The 10,953-nt window shown below is 57.8% G+C and overlaps 3 protein-coding genes across 3 annotated transcripts; 2 read left to right on the top strand and 1 right to left on the bottom strand.

Moving 5' to 3' along the window:
• Positions 1-1,699: 1,699 nt before the first annotated feature.
• ACA1_036240 (serine/threonine kinase) lies at positions 1,700-8,145 on the top strand (the record flags this gene model as incomplete). Its single annotated transcript, XM_004352022.1, has 19 exons — positions 1,700-1,766; positions 1,860-1,950; positions 2,218-2,320; positions 2,405-2,707; positions 2,783-3,093; positions 3,177-3,219; positions 3,265-3,492; positions 3,644-3,862; positions 3,929-4,072; positions 4,175-4,316; positions 4,394-4,789; positions 4,866-5,125; positions 5,213-5,329; positions 5,411-5,769; positions 5,831-6,058; positions 6,094-6,715; positions 6,904-7,354; positions 7,437-7,642; positions 7,726-8,145. The coding sequence occupies 19 exons, from the start codon at positions 1,700-1,702 to the stop codon at positions 8,143-8,145; spliced, it is 4,710 nt and encodes a 1,569-aa protein (XP_004352074.1).
• Positions 8,146-8,731: 586 nt separating this feature from the next.
• Positions 8,732-9,962, top strand: ACA1_036230 (zinc finger, C3HC4 type (RING finger) domain containing protein; the record flags this gene model as incomplete). The annotated part of the gene is made up of 6 exons (XM_004352021.1): positions 8,732-8,770; positions 8,881-8,975; positions 9,092-9,175; positions 9,280-9,383; positions 9,469-9,604; positions 9,722-9,962. The coding sequence occupies 6 exons, from the start codon at positions 8,732-8,734 to the stop codon at positions 9,960-9,962; spliced, it is 699 nt and encodes a 232-aa protein (XP_004352073.1).
• A 337-nt stretch (positions 9,963-10,299) lies between these two features.
• On the bottom strand, positions 10,300-10,705 carry ACA1_036220 (uncharacterized protein; the record flags this gene model as incomplete). Its single annotated transcript, XM_004352020.1, has 2 exons — positions 10,300-10,430; positions 10,600-10,705. The coding sequence occupies 2 exons, from the start codon at positions 10,703-10,705 to the stop codon at positions 10,300-10,302; spliced, it is 237 nt and encodes a 78-aa protein (XP_004352072.1).
• Between the last annotated feature and the right edge of the window lie 248 nt (positions 10,706-10,953).

Here is a 10,953-nt window from a genome sequence, read left to right as displayed (position 1 = left end):
TATTAATTCCATTACAATGTAACGGTGCTCACGCATTGGAATAGGATATGCAGCTTTCAGAACCCTTTATTTGCTTCTCCTGTGACTTCGTAGTCCATTGCCCCTTCAACTGCAACATCGCCACTCATGTTGAGCACTGTGCTGGAGGGATTTGTGTTGGTGTAGATGCTATTGGTGCCCATGATACACCGTTGCCATCCTCCTTGGTGGAGTGGTGCTCCTTCGCTCTCTTTTGCTCGGCAGGCTCTTCCTTGATCGACTCTGGTGGATAGTATGAGGGACAGTTTTGAAGGCGAGTGAGGAGAGTGAGGGGTACCCCGCCACTGGGAGACGATGCTGGCAGTCAGCGACGCAGACTGCTCGGCTTTGATTTCTCGCTTGCAAATGTTGGCATAGTGCATCTTGTTTTCACCCCGCTTGCCCAGCCGACGACAGCCCACGTTCGGGAAAGCTCGCTGTTCGTTGTGGAGAGGAGCGTAGTAACACCAGCACGCCATCGTTGAGTTCAAGTCATTAATGGATGGGCGAATGTGTCGAGGGAAGTCTGACCTTGAAGAGCCTGCCAAGTGCTGCATTGTTGGTAGGCAGATAGCCCGCCCGCGAGCAGAAGTCGAGGTAGTCCTCGAACACCTGGGACCGCCCCACGGCCTTCCCCTCCGTCTCTTCGTACGTCTGGTGCAACCTGCAAGGAGCACCCGCAACAATGTTAACATTGGTCTACAGGGCAGTCCTCCCCCTTGCTGAGTGCAAGTGCCTGGAGCTGGAGGATAACACGTACCACTCCACAATGAATGGCCGGGAGAGCTCTCGCGCTAACTTCTGGGTCGACTTATCCAGAGAGTAGGTGCTGAGGTTGCGTGGGGTCACGGTGCAAGCACCAACATTTTCGACCTCCTCTTCTTCCCCCTCCTGCAACCTGGGCGTAGTAGTCTGTTTCTCTTCTTCGCCACCAAGCTCGGGGGATCGGTCGTGAGCTGGCTCTTCATCCATCCTCCTTTGCGCCTTTTCCCTTGCGACCTCTATCTTCTTGGTCCTTTTCACTTTGAACTTCTTGCCTTTTTGGCCTCGTTTACCTTTTTGCCACGAGGAGTTAAAAGTCTGCCCCATCGCGCTGAAGAACCGAACCGGCGAACAAGGTCGCACACCAGCACAACGCCGAGATGTAGGTCTAGGGATATTAGAGTTTGGTTAAGGCGGGGTGGTGGGCAGGCGGGCGAAAAGTGCGATTTTGGCATCATGCTCAACGTCTGCACGTCCAGGTGCATTTGTACGCGTCGTGACCCAACACCCACGCCGGCCGTTCGCGGCCCGCTGTCCACCGCGTTGATCGTTGGATTGCGGGCGCCGGCGTTATGTCTGTGGTCTGGCCTGCAAGCCAATTTTCCACCAGTCGCTTTTTTTCGCTCCTTCGGGGCAGTTGTTTTAAAATGGCACATTGCCCAAAGAGCCTATCGGGGGGATGTCCTCGTGTCGTGACCGCTGTGCTCGGTTATTAGCTCAGTCAGTTGCCACCCTCTCCGGATGTTCCCAGGAGCCTTCAGAAGTCTATATCCCCGAATCCCCACCTCTCCTCTCCTTATTCTTGTATCCAGAGCACCCAACGCACCCTCAACTTCCAGCCCGCAGACCCAGCCTCATAACTTGCTCGAACAACAGCAGCGTGTACACCACAACCTCCACGACAGCGGCAAACTGCACCATGACTCACCGAAAGGCGGCCCTCACGCTGATTGCCCTATGGCTCCACTTGCTGTGCCTGCACTCAGGTTCCTGGTCGCTCGCTGATCGCTCGATGACTTGCTCCTCACCCCAACAGTTCTGACACCTCACGAAACCCTCAAAAGCAGGAGCCGCCACAGGGACTCTCATTGAGGGAGATGGCAGCTCAAACGCCAAGTCGGTATTCGACGTATGGGCCAATGCCTACCGCTACTCTCGAGACGACATCAGGTATGAGCTGCATGCTCTCGGCGAGGTTGGTGAAGGGGGCTCACACTTTGTATGTACAGTTTCACCTTCCCCGGCTCAGGAGTGCTCGCTTCCCTGCAGGCCTACGCCAACGGCGACCTGGTGCGTTCTCTCTTGCTCCATTTTTCGGTCCATTTTGTTCCTTTTTTTATTAGTTCAAAAATTCAAAAAGGTCCGACAATCGAAAACTGAAAAACTAAAAACAATTGAAAAACAGGACTTTCTTGCTCTCGATCGTGGCGTTTCTAGTGCCATCACCTCCGACTATGCCTACCTCACCCAGTTCCCGCTGGCCGCCCATGCCATGGTCATGGGATACAACATTCCCGAGCTCAACACCACAAACTCCCTGGTTTGCCCCCCCCCGGGTTTGATTCTTGAATCAAACGTTCCACATGTTGTCCTTCTTATCCTTTCTTTGCGTACGATCCTGCAGATCTTCGACAGGGAGACGCTGGGACTGGTGTGGGCGGGGAATATCACAACGTGGATCCACCAGCGTATCAAGGACCTCAACCCTGATGTCGCCGCCCAGCTGCCAAGCGCGGACATCGTGCTGGGCTACAACGATGACTTCGTCCTGTCCGTGACCGAAGTGCTCAAGCTGGCACTGGAGAGCTACAGCGCGGACTTCAAGACCGTGTTCGCCGCAGCCAACCGGACCTTTGCCAACATGGCGTACGGCGGCCGCGGCGAGGAAGTGGGCATCTCCAACGCGCTCAGGCTCTCCTGGGTTCAGGTACCATCGGTGTGCTTACCGGATGACTGGGCATTCCACGCATATCTCACACTTGGCCGTGCTTTGATGATGCAGGGGAAGCCGTACGGCATGACATTCCTTACGTGGGCAGACTCGGTGGGCTCCGTCTCGTACGCGCGGATGATCAACAAGGCCGGCTCGTTGGTGGAGCCCTCGGTCACGTCCGTGCAGGCGGCCATAACGTCCTTCGAGGACGACTATGAAAACGGCGATTTCGAGATTGACATCGTCGACGCCAACGGAACGGATGCGTGGCCGCTGGCCTGGATGACCCACTTCGCCATCGCACGAAATGCCAGCTCACTTGACTGCACCACCGTCAAAGAGTTCCTCACCTTCATTGCTTGGGTCCACACCAACGACGCGTACGTCACACCGCACGCCGCACTTCTTAGTTTTTCAACGTTTCCTCACCTTGGCTTGCACTTGCTTGCGCGCAACCCCACAGGGCTTCGGAGGGCGCCACAGAAATCAACGTTGCCCCTCTGCCGGTGAGTTTCCGCAAAAAGCTCATAGGCCTGTTGGGCGACGTGCAGTGCAACGACAAGCAGGCCTACTCGACGTCGTTCCTGATCGGTACCGGCACGCAGATCGGTCTGTTCACCTCCTGGTCGGTGGCCTGGTCGTCCGGTTCTACGGAGATGAAGTACTACGAGTCCCTGCCCGAGGTGTCCAACCAGCAGCTGGAGACCTACGACGCAGACTACAGCGTCACCAGCACCGGCATCGACGAACAATGGCTCTCGCGCATTCCTGATCTTGCAGTACTGCCTGCCGCGGGTTACGCTGTAGTGCCCGGTACACGCACGCACGCACGCACGCACGCACGCACGCACGCACGCACGCGCAGCAGCCTCGACGAAAGACTGACTGAACGTTAATCCGTGTACAGCCTACAACGTGCCTGAGTTGAAGGGGCTGACGTTGGTGCTCAACTTCGACACCATCGCCGCCATCTATCTCAACAAGCTGACAATGTGGAACGATACCAGAATCAAGGCCATCAACTCGCCCGAGGTGGCCGCTGCACTCCCGGCCCAACCCATCACAGTGATAACGTCAGCCGACAGTTCCGCGCCCGAGCAGCTGTTCACCTACATGCTGAGCGCGGAGGTGCCAGAGTTCAACGCCACGGTAACCACGCAGCTCTTTGCCATCATGCGCGCGCCGTGAGTCGCTGACCCTCCTCCTCGATCGCAGGTGGGCGTGGGCTCCAACGTAACGTTCCCAGTGGAGTCTGCTGGCGGCAATCGCTCAATCTCCACCGCTTCAGCTGATTTGCTCGTCCTGCTGACGTCCACCAAGTACTCGTTCGCCTTCTGGTGGCACCATGAAGTGCTTCTGGTACGAGCTTGCCGCATATATCGCCGAGTTGCGTAAGGCCCTCGGCGAAGTCTCCAATTTTTACCTAATGGCGTATTTTATGTTATTGTTTTGGCTCAATAGACCCGCGCGCTGCGCTCGGCGTCGATGAACAACACGGCGGGTGTCGTGGTGAGCCCCAACATAACCACTGTGGCGAGCGCAGTGAACGACTTCATCAACGCCACCGGCGCGGCGACATTGACCTTCAGCTCTTTCGTTCTTCGTATGTCGCACACGCCACACGCCACACGCAACCTTCCTTTGCTGCTGCGTCTCACATTTGTCTTCGTCGGCATGCAGAGCCGGGCAAGCAGAGTTGGCCCCTGACCACGTTCGGAATCCTCCTCTACCGCCAGAAGAACATGCGCGATTGCGACGATGCCGCTGCACTGGCCGACTACTTCTACTGGACGCAGTACAATGCGGAGGCCGTGCAGATTGCAGACCGCCAAGGCTTCCTGCTGGCGTCGACCATCGACGTACTGAAGGCCGCATTCCTGCTGTCGCTCAGGGACTTCACCTGCAATGGCGTGGCGGCGAGCAGCATACACAACTGCATTAGCGACCTCGGCCAGCTGTGCGCGAACGCCGGCACGTGCACCAATAACGCCTGCGTCTGCGACACCGGGCGCGAGGGCCGGTATTGCGAAGAAGAGACCTCCAACTCAGCTGACACCACTTTGGCGATTGCTCTCGGTATGTTCCTCTACGCACACGCACGCAACACCCGTGCATATAACGTGACTAATCGGTTCGGACTATCGTCACGCAGGTGTGGGCATTCCGCTGGGGTCACTGATCTTTGCCGCACTCCTGGCTCTCATCGTCTATCTGCTCGTGTTGGTCAACCGGAAGGGCAAGAGCCACGACGACTGGGAGATCCGGTACGACGAGCTCGAGGTCGGCGAGCATCTGGGCACGGGCGGCTTTGGCGAGGTCTATCGGGCCACGTGGAAGGGCACCGAGGTGGCCGTCAAGGTCATGGCCTCTGACCGCATCAGCAAGGACATGGAGAAGAGCTTCAAGGACGAGGTACCGCACGCACGCACGCACACGCATACACACGGTCTGTACGAAAGCGAAGGCGATGGCCTCATTATAACGACGTTGGCATCACAGGTGCGGGTGATGACGGCGTTGCGGCATCCCAACGTGGTGTTGTTCATGGCGGCGTCGACCAAGGCGCCAAAGATGTGCATCGTGATGGAGTTCATGTCCCTCGGCTCGCTTTATGAGGTGCGGCATCATGATGACCATCGACTACAATCGCCAGGCTGACTCCTTCGTTGTGCGTTGCTTACGCCCCCACGAATACAGTTGCTGCACAACGAGCTGATCCCGGAGCTGCCGTTCGCGCTCAAGGCCAAGATGGCCTACCAGGCCTCCAAGGGCATGCACTTCCTCCACTCGTCGGGCATCGTGCACCGCGACCTCAAGTCGCTCAACCTGCTGCTCGACGCCAAGTGGAACGTCAAGGTGAGCGACTTTGGCCTCACCAAGTTCAAGGAGGACGTCAAGAACAAGACGTCGCGCGACGTGGCCGGCAGCGTGCATTGGACGGCGCCAGAGGTGCTCAACGAGTCGGGCGACGTGGACTTCATCTTGGCCGACGTCTACAGCTTCGGCATCATCCTCTGGGAGCTGCTCACTCGCACTCAACCCTACGTTGGAATGAGGTACACGACAACCGCACACACCGCACACACCTCACACATCACTTACCGATGCGAAACCCAGTCCGGCCGCGGTGGCGGTGTCGGTGATCCGCGACAACCTGCGGCCCACCATGCCCGAGTCCAACGAGAACCTGTGCCCGGCCGAGTTCGAGGAGCTCGTCGTGAGCTGCTGGCACCACGACCCGACCATCCGCCCGACGTTCCTCGAGATCATGACCCGCCTTTCGGCCATGCACGGCGACTCGACATCGGCCGGCGCCTTCACCTCCAAGACCGGCTCGTCGTCGTCGTCGGCCACTCGGGCGGCGGACAACGCGGCGGCAGGCCCCGCCTCACCTACAACTCGTGGACCATGCCCTCTACCACCGCCAATTCGTCGTCAACGGGCTCGTCGGCATCGTCCAACTCGTCCAAGAATATGTCGGCAGCCGCTGGCGCAGCGGCCGGGGCCGTGCGAGCACCGGAGGGCGAGGTGGCGATCGTGTTCACCGACATCACGCGCGCCGCCTCGCTCTGGGAGTTCAACGCCGCCGCCATGCGCGACGCCACGCTCCTCCACAACGAGACCCTCCGAAGCGCGCTCCAGAAGCACCGCGGCTACGAGGTGGTGTTCATTCGGGACCGGAACAGCGGCGAGGGCTCCTTCTGCATGGCCTTCCAGCAGGCCGCCGACGCGCTCGCCTGGTGCGCCGAGGTGCAGCAAGAGCTGCTCAAGGTGGAGTGGCCGGAGGCGCTGCTGGAGCACCCGGGGGCGGCGGAGGAATGGGGCGACACTGACGACCGGGTGCTGTACAAGGGCCTGCGGGTGCGCATGGGCGTGCACGTCGGCACGCCCAAGGTGGTGCGTGACCCGATGACGCGGCGTGTGGAGTACATCGGCCCCGTAGTCAACGCGGCGGCCCGCATCACGGCCCTCACGCACGGCGGCCAAATCGTGCTGAGCCACGTCGTCTTTCAGAAGATCCACGACAGCGAGCTCTGCAAGCAGCGCAACAGGATCGCCCGACTCGGCAAGTTCGAAATGCCTGACGCACCGCAAGGCACGACACACAGCACACGACACACGACACACCGCACACACCACCTCACACAACCTAATCCGCTAATTGCGCGCGCGTGTGTGCAGGTGCCAAGCTATACGAGCTAAAGGCTGAGGGCCTCGAGGCACGTTTCTTCGGCGGCGTCACGCTCGATGGCGACCGACCCTCCAACGGCTCCCCGGGATCGGCCGGCGGCGCGCACGATGGCCAGACCCACTCCAGCGAGAACGACGGCACCGTCAGCAGCGACGGCGGCGACGGCGAGCTGCTGACGGCGGTGGGCGAGGGCATGATGTTCAAGGAGGACACCTTTCTCACGTCGGCCAACCTGTGCCGCTGGATCATCGACTACGGCGAGGTCCAGGTGGGCAAGCAGGTGGGCCTCGGGTCCTACGGCGTGGTCTACCACGGGAAGTGGAAGGGCGTGGAGGTGGCGGTGAAGCGGTTCATCAAGCAGAAGCTCGACGAGCGGCGCATGCTCGAGTTCCGCGCGGAGATGGCCTTCCTGTCGGAGCTCCACCACCCCAACATCGTCCTCTTCATCGGTACACGCCCACCACCTCGTTGACACATCTTACGAACAGCACAAGGCTAATGATCTTTTTTTATATTGTCGCAACCAAACAGGGGCGTGCGTGAAGAAGCCCAACCTGTGCATCGTGACGGAGTTCATGAAGCAGGGCTCGCTCAAGGACATCCTGGCCAACAACGCCATCAAGCTCACGTGGAAGCAGAAGCTGCGACTGTTGCGGTCGGCGGCGCTGGGCATCAACTACCTGCACTCGCTCCACCCGGTCATCGTGCACCGCGACCTCAAGCCCTCCAATCTGCTCGTGCGTAGCCCTTTCACTGCGGGGTTGTGTGTTGTTGGTGGTGTGTTGTGTTGTGTACTTACAATGCGCAAACTCGTAAACAGGTGGATGAGAATTGGAACGTGAAGGTGGCCGACTTTGGGTTCGCGCGCATCAAGGAGGAGAACGCCACCATGACCCGCTGCGGCACGCCCTGCTGGACGGCGCCCGAGATCATCCGCGGGGAGAAGTACGACGAGCGCGCCGACGTGTTCTCCTTCGGCATCATTATGTGGCAGGTGGTGACGCGCAAGGAGCCCTTCGCTGGGCGCAACTTCATGGGCGTGTCGCTGGACGTGCTCGAGGGCAAGCGACCGCAGATCCCCAACGACTGCCCGCTGGATTTCAAGAAGGTGATGAAGAAGTGCTGGCACGCCAATGCCGACAAGCGCCCCACCATGGAACACGTGCTGCGCTTCCTCGACGCGCAAGTGGGCGACGACGACGGCTCGGCAGCGGCCTTCACCACCAACGCCCTCGTGTAGTGTGTGTAAATAGTATGTTGTACAGCCTTTCTCTTTTTTATCAGCCAGACTGACACGCTAGTGTAGTAATAATTATAAAATTAGCTTCTTTTTATCAACCGCCCTCTTAGCTCAGCTGGTAGAGCGCACGACTGAAGATCGTGAGGTCGCTGGTTCAAACCCGGCAGAGGGCAATCGATACGAAATCTCTTTTTATGTAAGTGCCGGCGAATGCGGTCGTGCACCAGAGCGATGACAAACGCTTGGTACACCTCGCGCGGGTCCCAGGGCTCCCGGTTGCGCTGGAAGGGCGACCCCGTAGATGTCCTCCCCGCAGCCACTCGGCACTTCGTCTCTGAGTGGGTAGAGGTGGTAGGTGGTGATCTAACACATCAACAGCGCACGACGACTCATTTTGGCTTGACCGCCTGTGTGGTGTGTGAGTCGTGTCGTGTCGTGCGTGTCGTGTGCGTTGTGTTTTAAATGTGTGAAAGAAATGAACAAAAGAAATTGAAAATAAAACTCGAACTTTCCGTGCCTGCCGAGTCGCACGGGCTTGCGGTAAAACGGCACTGCAACAGAACCGAAGCATCAAATCCATATACAGATGGCAGAGCAGCCACCGCCTTGGACCGTAACTTACCACGTATCGCCCCCATTTTCCATCCTTAATCGTTCAAAATGATTTTTCATCATCATTCCATTGTTATTAAACTATAAAACAAAAAATGATTACTGGCTCGTTGGCGCGAGCAGGAGGAGGGTGAACGCGTGCTCGGGTGCAAGCACTACCGACGCGGAAGCCGCATACGTGCGCCGTGCTGCGATGGTGCCTTGTTCACCTGCCATTCGTGCCACGACGAAAAGACCGATCACACCCTCGACAGGCACGCCTTTCAACGCCACTGTCACGGCGGCCTTCCGCACACACACTTGCATATGGCTGACTTGGCAGCTGCACACATAGGTTCGCCGTCCGCCAGATGCAGTGCATGCACTGCGGCCTCGAGCAGCCCGCACAAAAGTGCTGTTCTGCCGAGGGATGCAAGAAGTAAACCCACTGCAATCCCCAGTCTGGCTGTAGCGTGTCCTGATCAGAAGATTTCTCTGCGTGCGTTGTGTGCGTGTCGTGCGTGCGTGCGTGTCGTGCGACAGACAACTGGGACTGTACTATTGTAATATATGCCACCTCTGGAGCGATGACCCAAAGAAGAGCATTTTCCACTGCGTCGATTGTGGGATCTGCCGTATCGGCAAAGGTTCGGCCTTCCACTTCCCCAAGTGCTGGTGCTTGGTCCTGTCTAACCTCTCGAGCGCTGGCGCTGGCTTGGTGATGGTACGCAGGGCTGGGGGTGGACTTTTTCCACTGTAGCAAGTGCAAGGCCTGTTTAGCCATTTCGCTCCAAAACAACCATCAGTGCATCGAGGACGTGCTCAACACCAACTGCCCTGTCTGCTGGGAACACTTGTTCACCTCTCGGTAAGCCAACACACACACACACACACACACGACACACATCACCACACACACGCACCACACGCACACACGCACACACGACACACAGCGCTGACTGCACGCGCGTGATGACGTTTCAAGGGACCCGTTGTCGGTGCTGACCTGCGGGCACTCGATGCACAAGGCCTGCTTCGAGACCTACACGCGGAACGGGTTCTACCGATGTCCGACGTGCCAGCGCATGCTCTTCGACCCGCGGGAAGCGCTCATACGGGAGGTCAAGGTCAAGGCCCTTCGATGGGGCAAGCGCCTCCTCCAGGACCTGATCGCCCTCATCTGCCTCGCCTACCTCGTGGACCGATTCGTCTATGACTACATCTAGAGACGCTACAGCCACAACCACAACACCCTCTTCCTCTTCGTCTTCATCGCGATCGGCTCTTCTCCTTAGAGTCTCAGAATCAAATGGAAATGATGAGGCTGAGGATGATGAGATGGCCATGTCACGGGGATGGTGGGTGTTGTATTGTGTAGAATTGTACAAAAGAACCGGTGGTGTTGGCCTCAACTCACCGCCGCTGATGAACAAGAGGAGAAGGGAGAAGGGAGAAGTAAGGGAGGGCGGGCGGCGACGTGTGTGGCTCGGTTGGACTCTTTGGTGGTTGAGGGCAGAGTAGAGCGAGAGGGAAAGGGGGAGCGATGGTCCGGGGGGGGGTCCTTTACTCGGCGGCAGCACCGCCGTCGCCGCCTCCGGAAACGGTTTTGAGGGCTGCCTCAAGGTAGTCCATCTGCCTCTCCAGCTTCGAAAGCTTCTCGTTGATGCGCGCCAGCTTGTACCGTGTCGAAATGTCTGCCAAAGGGTAATGGATTAATAAAATTGAAAAAGGTGGGCAGTGATTGACGTTGAAGATGTTACGATTGTAATATAAGGGCGTTACGGCACCCGACAAACAGTTGGCGAAATGAACGACAATTAATTAAAACAAAATTGTAGAGGATTGTAGAGGAGGAAGAAGTACCAAAGCGGTTCAAAAATTCGGTGACCTTCTTTATGTTAACCGTGACATCCTCGATGAACTCCCGCTGTTCCCAGTCTCGCTGGATGTTGGTCTTTCCTTTATCCATTTTGTTTGAGGCGCTGGCAATCGAGCAACTGCTTCAACAATGCGATCGGATCTCAACGCGGCTTTGTTTGTTGGTTGCTTGGCGCAGACCAACTCAAAATTGTGCCGAAGATATGGAAGAAAAAGAAAAGCAAAGAGAAAAGAGAAGCGAGCACGTTTGTTGATTCATTGATTGATTTGAAACGTAGCGCAAACCATGCTGAGGCGAGAGGAGGCGTTCGAGCTTTGCGGGGAGGGGGGAGAGGAAGA

This window comes from Acanthamoeba castellanii (genome assembly GCF_000313135.1).
Source record: "Acanthamoeba castellanii str. Neff unplaced genomic scaffold scf7180000084565, whole genome shotgun sequence".
NCBI lineage: Eukaryota > Discosea > Longamoebia > Acanthamoebidae > Acanthamoeba > Acanthamoeba castellanii.
Note: the sequence above shows the minus strand (reverse complement) of the source record. Positions and strands in the feature narration are given on the sequence as shown.